The sequence below is a fragment of the Myodes glareolus genome, chromosome 23 (genome assembly GCF_982192425.1).
Source record: "Myodes glareolus chromosome 23, mMyoGla1.1, whole genome shotgun sequence".
Classification (NCBI taxonomy): domain Eukaryota; kingdom Metazoa; phylum Chordata; class Mammalia; order Rodentia; family Cricetidae; genus Myodes; species Myodes glareolus.
This window is the reverse complement of record NC_142048.1, coordinates 3,573,328-3,588,840: the sequence shown is the minus strand read 5'-3', so window position 1 is coordinate 3,588,840 and position 15,513 is coordinate 3,573,328. Positions and strand designations below refer to the sequence as shown.

The window sequence follows — 15,513 nt, the reverse complement described above, 5'->3', positions numbered from 1 at the left end:
AGGACCGCAGTGACCTGCAGACTATCACATACACACACGTCCCATAGGAAACGTGTGCCCATGACTGAACCACGCGACGTTTCGGTAGCTGAAGATCTGCTTGGGACAATCTCCTGCCTGTCCTCCCCCAGCAAAAAAAAAAAAAAACCGTCGCCGTCCAACTGTGAGCACTTTCAGGGACAGCGAGCATTCGCCTGCATGCCCATGCGCCACGACCACACGTGCGCTCACGGGGCCGCGTGTTATGAATTTGCGTGTACGTGGGGGCTGGGGGTAGCACGCCCTCGGCCCAGTGAGCACGCGTGTCACTCTCCTACTCCAGAGGTGGAGGCAGGAGGATCACAAGTTCAAGGATAGCCTTAGTGACATAGGGAGTTGGAGGACAGCCTAAGATACTTGAGACATTGTTTTGTTTAGATTCGACTTTTGAGACAGGATTTGTCTCACTATGTATTTTGTCTAGGAACTCACTATGTAAACCAGGCTGTCCTCTGCCTTTGTGTGAAGACACGTTTTCAGAAAAACAAACAAAATATAGTTGAACTGGGGCTCAGTTGGCCCACGCTAGCATGCACAAAGCCCTGGGCTCCATTCACAGCACACCACCCAGGCTAAGCAGGGCACGCCAGTCATCTCAGCGTCAGGGATGCTGAGGCAGGATCAGAAGTTCAAGGTCGTCCTCCGCGGCTTATTGACTTCGAGACCAACCTGGACTACGTGAAACCCTTTCAAAAGAAAAGAAAAAGATGGATGGAACTCCTCATAACTGGCCGGGCTGCATGTGGGCTCGCACTGTGTGTTCTGGGTGCAGAATGTCGTGGGCGCATGCACTTTGAGGCCATGTTCGGAATCGAAGCCGAGATACCCACAGCCCCACGAATCTGTGCAGCTGGGAGTCTCGCTCCGCAGCAAAGGTGGGCCTGGAACTCGCAGTCATCCTCCTGCCTCAGCTACCCTATTTGGAGGCATGGCAGTGGCTAGATCGTGTCTCCCGCGTGGGTGCGGGAGGTACGGTAGACGCGCTAAGTCGCGCGCAGCCTGTTTAGTGGGCTCTCCCGCCCCCGCAGGCTCTACGCCTGCGCGCCCGCCGTTGCCGCTTTAAGAGCGGCGGGAGCGCGCGGCGGCGGCGGCGGCGCGCTTCCCGGAACAGACCGCGGAGGGCAGCACGGCTAGAACCCACTCGTGGCCGCAGCTCCCGCGCGGACATGGCTGCGGAACCCGGGGAGCGGGCGGCGTTGGCCATGCGCGCCTGACAGGTGCGGAGCATGTACGGCAAGGCGGGCAAGGGCTGCGCGCCCTCGGACGGCCAGGCGCGCGAGAAGTGAGTGCGCGGCTCGGGGGCCACGCGGGACCGGGGACCGCGCGGTCATGGGGGATCAGAAGGGTGCGGGATTTCAGGGGGAAACACGAGATTCGGAGGGCTAGTGGAATTACCGAAGATCAGAATGGGGCGGGATTTCAGGGGTACCCACGAGGTCAAAGGGCTTGTGGGGCCGCACGAGATCTCAAGGGTGTATGATTGTGGGTGTGCGAGGCCTGAGGCCCCATTTGGGGTCACGGAAGACACAAAGGGCAGAATATGTAGGAAGCACTCGAGTTCCAGGGGCTCATGGTCACTGAAAAATCGAAGGCATGAGATTGCAGTGTGGGAGATTCAGGGGGTCGGGGGAGGGGGGTCTCAGGACAGTTGAGGGGACAGGAGATCAAGGGGTCAGACAAGACCCCAAGGGTTGCTGGGGTCACACAGCAGTGGGTGGGGTGCCGTATCGGGGACCGTGAGCTCTAAGGAGCTCCTGCTGTAGCAGCGAGCAGAATGCCTTGGTGAGCAGCAGTCACAGGACGCCCAGGGCAGGCACAGCATCCGAGGGCTGCGAGACCTCAATGGTTCTGGGGTCACACAGGCCTGGGTTGGGCCCCAAGACCATGGGGCTCACGGAGAGCTGAAGGTCTCAGGGCTGGGGTCCCATGCATGCAAACCCAGAGCTGCAAATTTGATGAGGTTGAGGGACTCTAGGTGTTGGAGGTCGTGAGATTTGCATGGGCACGTGTGACCTGAACTGAACTCCACTGTCGCTTGTGGGCAAAGTTGAGGACACAGGGCAGGAGGGAAGGCGCAGCCACCTGGGCTACCTCCAGTGCCCCTAGGTGGGCCAGAGTGGTTCTGGCCCTCACTGCCCTACACTGGAGATGCAGGAAGAGTGGCCAAGGTGAGCAAGTTGAGGTGCCCTGGCTTTCCTTCCCTGGGTGCCCAGGCAAGGGAGTTGGTGAAGGTGTGAACATTTGAAGCGTGCTGGGGGCAGCACACACATTGGAGGTGTGGTGAGCATGCCAAGCCTGCATGGAAACTTGGCTGGCCACTGAGAAGCTGAGCTGCCCAGCACAGCCCTGGCTATGAGACAGATGACCTGCACAGAGGAGTCTGGGTTGCTGGGGATGCCATGGATACTGGCACCTCAGGCCTCCCTTGTTGTATTGTGGTTAGGCCTCATGTGTGGTCAGTAAACTCAATGACCCACCCTGGCATCAGGCTGCTGCCCAAAGGGGAAGCAGGGGGTGTCTGGCTCGGTCATGCAACACCTGGACATAGTTCACATAGTCAGTAGTTCTGTGCTAAGTTAGGGAGGTGATGAGGCAGGGGTCGGAGTCTGACAGTCTGGGACCTCTGTGAGAAGACATGCAGATCCAGAAAGCAAGGGCCCAGCCATCCCACAAAGGACTAGTGGGACCATCAGGAGCCTCAAGGCAGGCTAGGAGGGGGGCAGAGGGGAGAAGTGAAGGGGCGGTTGCGGCAGGTTCAGCGTGTGCAAAGGCCCTGTGGTAGGAGTAGGCATGGAATTAAGGATGTGCTGTGGACCACAGGGAGGCTTGTGTGTTTGAAAGTGCACATGGAGGCTGAGGCAGGAGGATCTAAGCCAACTGCTTGTCAAGGGTGTCTGAAAGAAGTGTGTCTGGCCTGCGGGGCTCACAAAGAACAGGAAGAGGCCAACCAGGCTTGGGGCTGTTGGGGTGGGTGGAAGGCCTGCTTGGGCGGTTCTTGTAGACGAGGCCCCCATGAAGCAGGACTCTTCTCGGCCTACTGGTATAGGGTATATCTGTCCTGTGGGGTCTTCACAGAGGGTAGGCAGGTGGCCCTGCACTGTGGTTGGCTAGCCTTTCTGGGTTCAGGACTTTCAACTCCAGTGTCTCAATTACTGGTTGGTCCAGCCCTGGTTTTTCTCTTCTGAAAAGTGGGGTGAGGGTCACCCTGGACTCACCTGTTTGTGGCCTCCACCTACCATGCCTGTCCCCTCAGCAACTAGAGCCCTGCAGGCCTGTATGTCTAGTGGGGAGCCGGCTCCAGGTGAGCAGTGCACCACCTGCTGGGTAAAGTCTACCTGACTGTGGAGACCCCACATTTGGGTAGCGAGGTTGAGGCTGGGGTCTGACTGGACCTTGTGTAAGTTGGAGTATGTGTGTGCACTGACTGCGGGCAGGCATGCGTCTATGTGGTGCTGCCCAGCAATTGAGGTGACTTCTCTAAACAACCTTCAGGATGGCACAGGACACCTTCCCTTGGACACAGGTGACACCTAGCGAGGAAGGCCCTTTGGTGACAGGCTAGATGTTGACCGCAGTGTTTCTGTTGGCTCCCAGCAACCTGTCTGAGGGGCGCTGGTAGGGGTGGCCTTTACAGCGATTCCCCCCAATCATGGTGGCAGTGGCAGTGGCGTGTTGGGCCTTGGCAGCCAGCTAACACATAGCTGTCATGCTGCACAGCCCAGGCCTGCGCTCCAGGACACTCAGCACTTCTAGCAGGAAGGGCGCCGAGTTTGTCCTGGCTCTCAATCTGCTTGCTTTCTGCCACAGGGGACTTGGGGGCTCAGCTGACCCAGGACAGTGAGCCAGTGGGTGCAGGTCTCAGGGTCTATGTCTGTGCCCATCGCAGCTGTTAGAGACAGTAAGGGGAGGATGGACATAGGGCAGAGGTGGATGTGGCACCTTGGACTGCTGATGCTGAGTTGGAAGGCACAGTCGAGGCAGAGGCCCTGGGGCAGGAGGCAGGGCAGAGCCAGTGGAGCAGCAGTTCAGACAGTGCTGGCCCTGGAGGAAGCAGCTGTGGGGAGATGTGCAGAGCTGAGACGCGGCGGGAGAGGGGAGGGTTGAGCACGCTTGAGACTGGTCTTGTGTGTCCCTGTAGCTACACACCTCAACCTCCCTGGTGACTGGGTCAGTGGGGCTCCTGTGTGAGAGAGCCTGCTCACCCTGTGACATCCAATCCCTGAGTCTTCCTTTGGATGTGTGGTGGGGGGCTGCCAGGGAGCAGGTGGCTGGAGGGGAAGGCTAGCAGCTGTGACTGGTGGACAGGCTGTAGGGAGTGACCATCAGCTGGCAGAGCATCTCCTCCGTCCTCATCCCTATCATGCCCAGCTCAGTCTCTGACCACCGAATGGTGGACTCTGGTGGCCATGGGTCCTTCTTGGCTATCTGGAGGATGCCAGGACTGGGATATCACCCTGACCATGCTGCCATCCCAAACAACTCACGTGTTATACAGGTTGAAGCACAATGCTCATCTAGGCCAAGCTTACTGTGATCCTGACATGGACCTCTCGTCTGCTAGCTCAGCCCTTCTTGGTCCACTTGTGTGTGTCTGAGGGAGCCACCTGGACTTACAAGGATGGCCGGTGTGCTATTGCATAAGGAGGACAGACCAATGGACAGATGGGTGGACAAATGGATGGAGGAATGGATGAATGCGTGGGCAGGTGGACAGATGGGTAAATAGATGGGCGAGTGGGTAGATGGATGAACGGACAAATGGACAGGTGGGTGGGCATGTGAATGACAGATGGACTGATGGATGGATGGATGGATGGATGGATGGATGGATAAAGAAAGAATATCAAGGTGAAGGGTAGCGCCATGGAGGTTAGGCTGGGGGTGCAAAGCCCCAGCATCCATTCCCAAGTGTATCCTGGGGCAGAAATGAGATGGCAGGAGGCATGCTGGCATGAGAGGGTGGAGAGGGTAAGGCAGACAGAGAGCAAGGCCTGAGTCAAAGGCAGGTTATTTTAGGCTGAGGCCCTCAGCCAGAGAGGGTGGGGCGAGGACAGCTGGGGAGGCCCCTGGAGCCCCACAAGTCCCCAGTGTCCAGCATGTCCCTTTGTTCTCATGCCCTATTGGGACTGGCGGGGAGGTGCAGGTACTCAGAGGACCTATATGTGAGCGAGAGGAACCAGTGCCCAGCTTGGGATAAGAGCTGACATGCACGGAAGGCTGGGTGGGATGGCCTAATCCACCATGGTGGCCCACGGAGCAAGAGAGTCACAGCAGGCTGCAGACTCTGGCAAAACAGGTTAGTGGCCTGGTGGTGGCATATAGCACTGGAGGTTCTGCCTTGCCACTCCTCATTCCCCAGAGGCACAATGACTGTCTCCTCTAGTCCTCTACAGGGAAGGATACAGAAGCTGAAGGTGGGTCCCTTGGGGGGACATTTATGTGGCGTGTTGATGAGCGGATGGGAATTGGCTGCCACAGGTCAATGAGTTGAAGAAGTTGTTTTCAGCTGGTGGAGCTGGTGGATCTAGAATGGGGCAGAAGCTCTGCGGGTTAGATGAAGGATTGGCTGGGGAACCTGTTCATGGCCTTGTGTTGGGCCCCTGGGTGCACTTCTACTGAGTGACCTGAACCATTTCTCACCCTGCCTGCAGGCTCGCGCTGTATGTGTATGAGTACCTGCTGCATGTAGGTGCACAGAAGTCGGCTCAGACCTTCCTGTCCGAGGTGAGTCTGTTCCCTCTGCCAAGACACACCACATTGTCCTGAATTGTCTGCTTGTCCCTGGCAGGGTTGGCGGATCCCTCCAGGGTGCCTGCCCCTCACTCATCCTCTTCCTGATAGATCCGCTGGGAAAAGAACATCACCCTGGGCGAGCCCCCTGGCTTCCTGCACTCCTGGTGGTGGTACGTGTCTGTGTGGGAGCTAACGGAAGGAAGCAGGAACTTCGGGGGCACGTGGGTACGTGGGATCACCTTGTTCCTTCTACTGCCCGCAGTGTCTTCTGGGACCTCTATTGCGCAGCACCAGACCGCAGAGAAGCCTGTGAACACACCAGTGAGGCCAAAGTCTTCCAGGACTATGTGAGTCTCCAGGGTTCTGGAATCTGGGCCACTTCTTTTGTCTTTGTTTATTTTTTTATATTATTATTATCATTTCCGAGATAGGGTTTCTCTGTAGCTTTGGAGCATGTCCTGGAACTAGCTAGCTCTTGTAGACCAGGCTGGCCTCGAACTCTTAGAAATCCTCCTGCCTCTGCCTCCTGAGTACTAGGATTAAAGGCGTGCGCCACCATCACCCGGCTGTTTGTGTGTTTATTTTGAGACAGAATTTCTGTGTATCCCTGGCTGTCCTGGAACTCACTCTGTAGATCCTCTGGCTGTCTCCCGAGTGCTGGGATTAAAGGCGTGCACCACCACGCCCCTCTTTATTGTTTTTCTTTTTAAATTTTATTATTTAAAAAAACACTTTCAATTTATATGTATGAATGTTTTGCCTGCAAGTCTGTCTGTGCACCATGTGCATGCTTGGTGCCTGTGAAGGCCAGAAGAGGGCATCATTACAGATTATAATGAGCTGCCATGTGAGTGCTGGGACCTGAACGTGGGGCCTCTGCCAGAGCAGCGAGTGGTCTCTTGAGTATCCTGGAATTTTTTGTTTGGTTTTTGAGACAGGGGCTCACTAAGTAGTCCTGTTTTCCTGAAACTCCTATGTAGCTCAGGCTGGGTTTGAAATCACAGAGATTCCGATACCTCCCGCCTCTGTAGAGTTGGGGTTAATGGCCCACGCCCTGGCCTCAGTTTCCCTTTGGCACAGCAGGCGCTCCTCGCTTCTGCACAGCAGTCCCTAGGCGCCGGTTGCCATGGCAGCGTGGGCGTCGGAGGGCGGGGCCAGAACAGACTGGTCCTTGGCGCCCTGCTATTGCGGGGCCCGACCTTGGCGTCTCCTGGAAACGCTAGCGCAGCCCTGCCCGTCGTCATGGTAACGCGGGCGGGCCGGCAGTGCCGCTGTGGGATGATTGACTTGACGGGCGGGGGGGGGGGGGGGGGGGGGCGGGTGTAGTTCCAGCTCTGACCGCCCTCCCGCTGTGCCCAGCTGGTCAGCATCAAGGGACCTGGTGTTTGGGGATAGGCCAGGCGGGGGGGGGGGGGGGGGGGGGGGGCTTTTGCCATGACAACCCCTAAATCAGCCGGAGTTACAATGATTTGGGGGGTTTCTTGAGAGTGCACTTTCGCTGTGGGCTACTGTCATTTATTCCCCAAGGCTAGACCAGAATGCTTGCAGCAACCTCAGAGTTGCAGGAACAGGTCACCGGGGACCTGACTCTGAGCTATGTTGGGGCTGAGCCCAATCCAGAGATCATGGCAGAGGCCTACGTAGTCCCAGGCATGTCTGTGCTAGCCAGCATAGCCCCGGGACACGGATCTTCCACCTGGGAAGGCAGTGAGAAGAGAGGGACAGCAGAAGTGGCCGGCCAACCCCACACCCCCAGCTCTGAGCCTGTCAAGCCTGGTTGTTGTCAACCTGAGGAGGGTTGTGGTCTGGAGACCCTTCCCACACTCCCACTCCTCGATCCTGGATGGGTGGCCGTACATCTACAGTGCAGGACAAGGAAGGAAGGGGCCCTTGGGGCAAGGACTGGCCTAGACATTCGGGGTCTAGGAGAGGGCCTCTATGCCACCAGAACAGAGTCCAGGTGAGATGAGGGGGAGCCATAGAAGTCTGGGAGTGTTGCTACACCACTTTACCCCTTTCTCTGGTCTTGATTGACATCTCAGTTTGACCACGTGATAGCTGTCCCCAGGCTGTCTGCAAGGATGAGGGGAGACCTGTTCAGAAAGTCACCTGTCGTGGCTCTCACATCCTCTGGTGTCTTATATTGCAGAGTGCCACAGCCCCCAATCCTGTGATGGGCGCCATGGCCCCTAATGACGCGATGGGGGCACCAGGCTTCTTTCAGGTATGGCTGCCTGGGGCCTCCTTTGTCCTCACAGTTGAGGTAGGGTAAGCTGCAGGCTGGAATTCAGTGGAAGGGCTGTGGACACAGTAGATGTGCACATGTGTGCACCTTGTCATCGCTAGTGACAGCCATGAGTTTGTGCCCACTGGTTCCACCGTCCTGTTTCAGTCCCTTCATGCCATCTGCTACCTGCAGTCTGTGCCACCATTCCCCTCTCAATCAGGGTTCAATAGCTTTCTCACTCACCCTCAAGATGTGTAGCTGTTCCCAGAGTTCTAGTGGTGAACCCCACAGTCAAGTAAGGGCCCTCACACATGCACTGCTCCTTCCTGCAGCTGTACCAGTTGGCTGTGCTCTATAATCTCTCTGAGGCAGGGAACCAGCAAGGTTGGAGGCCCCTGCCTCCACTGTGCCCCCCAGACGTAATAAAAAACAGGGTTTCTTTAGGGGAAGTACAAAATGAAGATTGCTGACTCCCACCCCCTCTTCCAGCCCTTCATGTCATCACGGTTCCCAGGGGGTACCCGGCCTACCCTAAGGATGCCAGGACAGGTGAGAGATTGTGGGGTGGGACAGAAGCTGGGTAGGGGTGTCGCCTCCAACTCAGTACCGTGCCCACCCCACAGCCTCCTGTGGGCCTCCCTGGGTCCCAGCCCATCATCCCTGGTGCCATGGACCCCTCCCCACGCGCACAAGGTGAGTAGCAGACTCTCCAGCTGCTGTTCATTGGGACCTGTCCTTTCTTGAAGCCCCCTTTTGGATGTGCTGTCCATATCTGGAAATGCCCAAGCCCTCTTCCTTATGTCTCTGCCTAGGGCACCCCAGCCTGGGAGGCTCCATGCAGAGAGTGACACCTCCGAGGAGCATGGCCAGTGTTGGGCCCCAGGTAAGGGGTGACCCAACCCACTGTGGGGTGCGAAGGCCACGCCCTAGGTACTTTCTGAGGAACGGTTTTTTTGCCTCAACAGGGCTATGGAACTGGCATGCGGCCCCCACCCAATTCCCTTGCCACCAACCAGGTCCTGCCATCCATGAACATGTAAGGCCCTAGGGTACCCTCAGGCTTGTGGGCACTTAGCCTAGAGGCAGGCCATGTATTCAGGGACAACCTGGGCAATGTTTATTCCTTTGTCTGGAGGGGAAACAGGCCAAAAGGATCACTTAGCCCTAGGGAATGACAGGTTGTTGGGCCCTGGGCACCTGGGCTGCTGCAGCGCCCCCATCTCTTCCAGGGGTCCGGGGGTGCGTGGCCCGTGGGCCAGTCCCAGCGGTAACTCGGTGAGTGGCAGGCAGGGTGAGCTGGGGAAGGAGGGTTCGGGCCAACTGTCTGCCACTGATGCTCACAGTTGTCCCTGCCTATTCCCAGATCCCCTACGCTTCTTCATCTCCTGGCAGCTACTCGGTGAGTTCCCTGCAAGTGCGCGGTGGGACCTGAAGGGTGCAGGCCATACAAGCCATGTCTCACAGTCCCCATGTCTCCCAGCAGGGACCCGCAGGAGGAGGCGCCCCCGGAACACCCATCATGCCCAGCCCTGGAGGTAAGGAGCATACGGATTGGAATGGGCCGGGGTTCCCATCCCACACACCCACCCACGCAGCCCCTGCTGTCCCTCCAGACTCCACCAACTCCAGCGAGAACATGTATACCATCATGAACCCCATCGGGCCGGGCGCCGGCAGGGCTAACGTGAGTGGGGGCCAGTGCGCCTCACCCGACGGGGACCCCGCGGGGGGCGGCCGGCCCGAGCCCCACGCTGCCCTGTGCCCGCAGTTCCCGCTCAGCTCCGGCCCCGGCCCCGGCCCCGAGGGCCCAATGGCCTCTATGAGCGCGATGGAGTCGCACCACGTGAACGGATCCCTGGGTGAGTGGCTGGGCGCCACCTAGCGGCTTCATCGGCGGGCACCGCGACCCCCAGGTGCCCAGACAAGAGGCTACGAGGGTCCCTGGTCGCCGGTGCCTAGAGCCGCTAGTGCCCCGACCTCAACGCCACGGGAGGGGTGGCTCTGAGAGAACCCTGCCCCCAAGCTCTCAGGTGGCCCCTGGGCGCAACGCCTGCACCCTCCATTGTCCCCAGGCTACGGGAACGGGAACGGGAGCCCCTGGGATACCCTGTCCCTGAGCTCTGTACCAGCATCTGAGCTTCTTGTCTTCCTGCAGGCTCGGGCGATATGGACGGGCTGCCGAAGGTGAGGTTGTGCACGCTGGGTGGGTGGGGGCAGGTGACCTGGAACAGGGGACCCATGCGCTGACCGGCGCCGCCCCCAGAACTCCCCTGGCGCCGTGGGCGGCCTGAGCAACGCCCCGGGGACCCCGCGCGACGACAGCGAGATGGCGGCCGCCGGGACCTTCCTGCATCCGTTTCCGAGCGAAAGCGTAAGCGCCTGCGTCGACTCCCCACCCGCGGCCGCGGCAGGCCGGAGGGGCCTGGCGGGCAGACCCCGGCGGGGCGGCCGCGGGGCCAGAGCAAGACCGTGACCGCGGCGGGCCAGGTGGGGGGGCGGCGCGGCACCTTCCCTTCCTCCCTACCCTCCCCGGGTTCCCCCCTGTCCCCGGGAGGGCGGGCCCCAACCTCGGCCGGAGCTGAGCCGCGCCCGCGCGCCGCCCTCTCTCTCCACAGTACTCCCCTGGCATGACCATGAGCGTGTGATAGCCCTGGCCTGCTGGCGAGGTCTGGGGTCGACTCCTGGCCAGCTCAGCCTGGATGGCCGGCAGGGCCCCCCACGAAGGACTTTCTCATTTTCTAAACACACACACGTGCACAGTGCAAAGACCTTAGAGAAGGGCAGGCCTTCTGAACTGTGCGCTGTCACGGGGCTGGAGGGGAATGGGGGGACACAGCCAATAAACACCATTCGATTTTGTCTTTTTGGTACCACTGGTGTCCCTCACTTAAGTTGCGAGCCTACCACATCTACAAGAACATAGGGACCAGGAGGGTGATATAGTTCTTTAACCCCAGCACTTGGGCAGAAGCAAGTGAGTTGAGTTGAGTTGAGGCCAGCATTGTTAACATACACAGGCTAGCCAGGGCTAGCCTTTTTGGTAAAAAGTCACAAGGACGCTTGCCTGATGGACCCTTTAAAATTTTATTGGCAAGGTCCTGGGGACAATGAGAGAGTTGGATGAAAGGATTACTTGATTTAAGCAGTGGACACCTCTGGTGTTGGTGCCTGCGTGTGCCCAATGGCATCGCCGGTACAGCCATTGGTGGCAGCAGATGTGGATTCTTTCTTATGTGACAGCGGGCTGTTGGCTGCCATCTCTCCTGGCTTGATGCCTGGGCATGAGCGCTCCATCTTGTGCTCTAAAAGCATGTGGTTCTGGGGCGGGAGCCCCACACAGGCCCTGCGGGGACAATGTGGGTTCAGCAGGGCCGCCCGGGACTGCCCTGCCCTGCCAGCCCTGTGTCCCACCCTTCACTAGGAGCACCTGAGAATGTTCTCGATACAGCTGCGCTGGCGGAAGAGTGCATTCACCACTGGGCTGCCAGGAGGCACGAGTGGGGCCTTAAAGAGGAAGCTGAGCAGCGACAGCACCGGATGGAAGCCCTGAGGCTCAGGGTCCGAGTCGGTGCAGAAGCTCACGCGCTGACAGAGCTCTGTGAGCAGTACTAGGTCCAGCATGATGGGCGCCGCCAAGAGCGAGTCCTGGGTGGGGGTTGGTGAAGGGTATGACAGGGTCTGGCAAATCAACACCCACCCCCGCCCACCGCCACCCTCCATACCTCACAGGTGTTGTGGAGCACCAGGGTGTTGGTTCCACCCAGCATCAGCTCTGAGGTGTACTCGTCCAGGGCACGCTTGCTGTCACCCACATAGGGCACATACTTGATCACCACCTGTGGAGGTGCATCAGGTCACAGCCCAATCATACGGCACCAGTGCCCCTGCCCGCCCACAACCCCACTCACACAGTGATCTGGCTCCTCTCCTGGTGCGTAGAGGACACGGTTGCTCTGAACCATGTCGTCCACCACGCTGCTCTTCGTCACCTCCTTGGAGCGGAACTGCAGTGGTGCAGACAGGTTCTGCCCGTCGTTGTTGCCCAAGTGGTTATAGCTCACGATGGACATGGTCTGTGTGGTCATAGAGATAATGTGGATGCAGGTGCACCCAGTTCTATAGTACCCTCACCAACCCGAGGTCCTGGCCTCCTTCCTGGCACCTCAGGAAGCCCCCAGGTACCTTCAGGCCAGAGCCGATGAGGAAGTCCACCAGAACAGACTTGACCTTCGTCTGACCAGACTTGAAATCATCCCCACCCACAAACACATGGCGCTGGAAAGCCAGCTCCAGGGCACCAGGTACCAGCGTGTTCTGTGGGGACCCGTTGAGGAAGGCGCAGCCCTCCAGGATGCTTGCCACGGCAAAAAGTGTGGACGGTGACACCTCCAGGCCAAGCTGAGGGCAGACAAGCAGTCAGCCAAGGCTCCTTATGGACTGGCCTTGATCCCCAGGAATCCTGGGCGCACACCCACCTGGATAGTACGCAGCAAGTTTTCAGCTGTGTCATTGCGACCTGGGACTACCTCACAGAAACGCTCCGTATTGGCGGTCCACAGCACGATGACCTTGTCCAATCCTGCGCTGGATCGGAAGTCTCGAATGTCCTTTCGGATCTGCTCCAACTGGGAAAAGATGGGGCTAGAGTAGGAGGAAGCTGTCCAAGCCCTCCAGAGACGGGGGCTACTCATGGGGACAGGGTGGGTGGGGGTGGGTATGTAGCCAAAGGAAGGGACCACGTGGCCAGTTAACAGGTGACTGAGTTGGGGAAGCCAGTCGAGGCTCCCACCTGTTGTGCACGAGTGCCAGGGATGAGGTTGTCTGCACGTGCTGTCTGGTTGGCAGCGATGAACTCAGGAATATAGACAGAGGGCCGGGGACGCAGGCTCTCCATGTGGGGCCACAGCTGCTCTTGCAGGCTGCAGTTCAGGACCTGTGCGCGCCGCATCGCCTCGGCCAGGTTTAGTGACGAGATATCCCAGCCTAGGTTGTGGGGACTCTCACACTGAACCCATCCTGTACCCTGGGCCCTCCCACACGTACCCCCACCCCACCCCGAGGTTCCGCCCACCGTCAAACACCAGGTCGTTGGGGGCCACCATGGGTAGCAGTGTGCTGAAGGGCACGAACACCTCCCGGCCGTTCCCATCCAGACCCAGGTTCACGGTGCCCGCCTGGGTCAACGAGCCATAATAGTTTGCTTCCTGGGGAGCAACAAGAAGAATAGGTAGGGTGTTGAGGGGGTAGGGGTCTGGCGCGCTGGGACCGCAAGCTCTAGAGGCCACGCCCCCCATCTCACTCCCCCCCCCTCGCCCAAGACCGAAGATGACGTCACCCACACCTCACACGGCCCCGCCCTCAGGGTCCTCCCCCGTCCTCTCCCAGTGGCCCCGGCCCCCACCTTGCGACCAGTGCGCGTGGGCCAGGTCAGACGCAGCCGGTTGGCCAGCACGGCCGCGGTGAGCGTGGAGCCGTTGTTCCCACCCCAGCCTACAAGCATGACCCCGAGCCGGGGCACCTGCCGGGTAGTGCGGAAGGTGAAGCGAGTAGCAGTGGGCTGCACCTAAGAACGGGTGGGGAATGAGTGGCGGAACCTCGGGCTCCCGTGTCCACCGCCGCCCGTGCCCCGCGCGCACCCGCAGCACGCCGCCCTCGCGGCTGACGCGCGTCGTCCGGTACTCATAGTGAGCCTCGATGGCCTCGGCGCTGTAGACTACGTCCGGGCTGTCCACCAGGATCTCGGCGGCGGGCTCCATCGCGGCAAGCTGTGGGCGAAAGCCGGTGAGCGCAAGCCCTCTGCCCGGGGGCACACCCTACACCCCAGGACAGGACCGAACTCACCGGCTCTGAGTGGGCTTGGACTACGGAGGCGGCGGAGAGCGGAGAGCGCGGGACACCAGGTCGCAGGGGCTGCGGAGAAAAGGACCAAGGCCACGCCCCGGCCACGCCCCTGCTGGGCGTAACGAGCGGCCCAGGGTTCGAGGCGCTCAGGACCCAGGTGGCCGGAAGCAGCCTTAGGCTGGAGGGCCGTGCGCATTGGCTCGCTGCGCACTAAACGTTGTACCAGGACACCACGGCAGCCAATGAGCGACAGCCACCGTCAGGGAGGCGGGGCCTCGCTTGGCGAGGGGCTCTTGGTGGTCCAGGAACTGAGCTAAACTGCACTCGCGTATGTTTTACCCCCTAATCCTTGGCACTGACCAGGCCAACGGGAAAGGACAGGATGGCCGGGTCAGCGCGGCCTCCCCCTCAGCAGGCACAGCGATAAGGACCGTGGGAACCCAGCAGGCAGGCGGGGGAGGCACCCTCAGAACTTTCCAAAACAAGTGGCCTCCTCCTAGCAGAAACTTTCCCCTGCTGGAGCAGGGCCAAAAAGGTGGATCGTCCACAATGTCTGCACAAAAGGGAGAGGGGCTGAGCTTCGTAGGCGTCAAGATTTTTTGTTGTTGGTTGGTCCAGATAATCTGAACCAACCCCAATATGAAGGAACAGAAAGAGGACTTCACATCCCGGTGAAGAGACCCTGACAGGATGCCGGAGGGGCTGTTGGAGAGGGTTTTGATGTTTGAAGAAGAGATTGTCAAGGGAGAAATATAGGCAAAGCCCACTGCATCCCCTAAAGTTCCAGGGAGGAGCTCAAATGCGAGTGGAGTTGCTCCCCGTGGGCAGAGGATCCAGATTGTGCTGTAAAGATCACTGGTTTTTTCCGTTCATCTTGGGGTGTACTTCAATAGACATGGAGGGTATCTAATCAGTCTGATACTGCCTTCTGGCCAACTTGTCATCCAGTATTTGGGAAGTTGAAGCAAGAAAACTGCAGTTGGGACATTTATTGGCCAAGGGACTCAGAGCTGAAAGCAAGCAAGGCTGACTTGGCCCAAGAGTCCCTTCTGGCCTGGACGTGGTGTGTGGTGTTAGGTGTGGGGGACAAGGGTCAGCAGCTCCAGGGCCAAAGATGGAAGAGCATGGCCATGCTGTTCCCAAGTGGTGGGTACAAAGCAGCCCGCAGGGCGCCTGGCTCTCCTTCCACCCCCTCAGCCACCTCAGAACTCTTAGAAGTTCAGCCAAGGTCTCGAGGCAGACTGACCCCAGCCCTTGAGAACAAGCATGCTCACAGACTCTGTCCTGGCCCAGACACAGCCTCAGGTATCTGCTTGGAGGTGGCCAACAGTGGCGGAGCTCGCCACTCAGCTCCATGGCCTCGGCTGAGTGCAGCTTAAAACACACCATCACTTCTTGCTGTGTGTGCAAGCGCTGTTGTTTTTAAAACAGCCCAAGAAGTCTTCCTGCCCCATCCTCAGTGGCTGGAGATACGGCACCTCCTCCTCACCCGGCCTTGACTCCTCACCTGCAGGCCTTGGTGCTGAAGGAGAGCCAACTCTCTGTGCCCAGCACCCTACCACCCCAGTCTGCCTGCCTGGCCTCACCCCTCACCTCACCACAGGGGGCTCTGGGCTAAGCTCACTCAGGACCACCCCACACCCTTCAGTGACATACACAAGGCACAGCAGGGA

General features: G+C 59.2%; 2 protein-coding genes across 21 annotated transcripts; one reads left to right on the top strand and one right to left on the bottom strand.

Moving 5' to 3' along the window:
• The first annotated feature begins 1,112 nt into the window (after positions 1 to 1,112).
• On the top strand, positions 1,113 to 10,869 carry Ssbp4 (single stranded DNA binding protein 4). 20 transcript variants are annotated; one of them, XM_087900778.1, is made up of 17 exons: positions 1,114 to 1,321; positions 5,691 to 5,763; positions 5,881 to 5,942; positions 6,035 to 6,119; positions 7,922 to 7,996; positions 8,444 to 8,548; positions 8,623 to 8,692; positions 8,812 to 8,882; positions 8,965 to 9,035; positions 9,211 to 9,274; positions 9,363 to 9,398; positions 9,483 to 9,534; positions 9,613 to 9,683; positions 9,768 to 9,858; positions 10,155 to 10,183; positions 10,263 to 10,486; positions 10,615 to 10,869. In XM_087900778.1, exons 1-16 carry the CDS (start codon positions 1,266 to 1,268, stop codon positions 10,470 to 10,472), a joined length of 1,221 nt encoding a protein of 406 aa, XP_087756904.1. In that variant the 5' UTR covers positions 1,114 to 1,265; the 3' UTR covers positions 10,473 to 10,486; positions 10,615 to 10,869. The 20 variants fall into 20 exon arrangements, with proteins under 20 accessions (XP_087756898.1, XP_085536581.1, XP_087756904.1 ...); XM_087900777.1 differs by having other exon boundaries at positions 9,480 to 9,534; XM_087900779.1 differs by having other exon boundaries at positions 1,116 to 1,321; positions 9,229 to 9,274; positions 9,480 to 9,534.
• Positions 10,870 to 11,064: 195 nt separating this feature from the next.
• On the bottom strand, positions 11,065 to 14,005 carry Isyna1 (inositol-3-phosphate synthase 1). Its single transcript, XM_087900771.1, has 11 exons — positions 13,841 to 14,005; positions 13,636 to 13,764; positions 13,401 to 13,562; positions 13,071 to 13,203; positions 12,789 to 12,982; positions 12,475 to 12,624; positions 12,182 to 12,397; positions 11,908 to 12,072; positions 11,722 to 11,835; positions 11,427 to 11,644; positions 11,065 to 11,342 (listed from the first exon to the last, which is right to left on the bottom strand). Exons 2-11 carry the CDS (start codon positions 13,753 to 13,755, stop codon positions 11,138 to 11,140), a joined length of 1,677 nt encoding a protein of 558 aa, XP_087756897.1. The 5' UTR covers positions 13,756 to 13,764; positions 13,841 to 14,005; the 3' UTR covers positions 11,065 to 11,137.
• Positions 14,006 to 15,513: the final 1,508 nt, after the last annotated feature.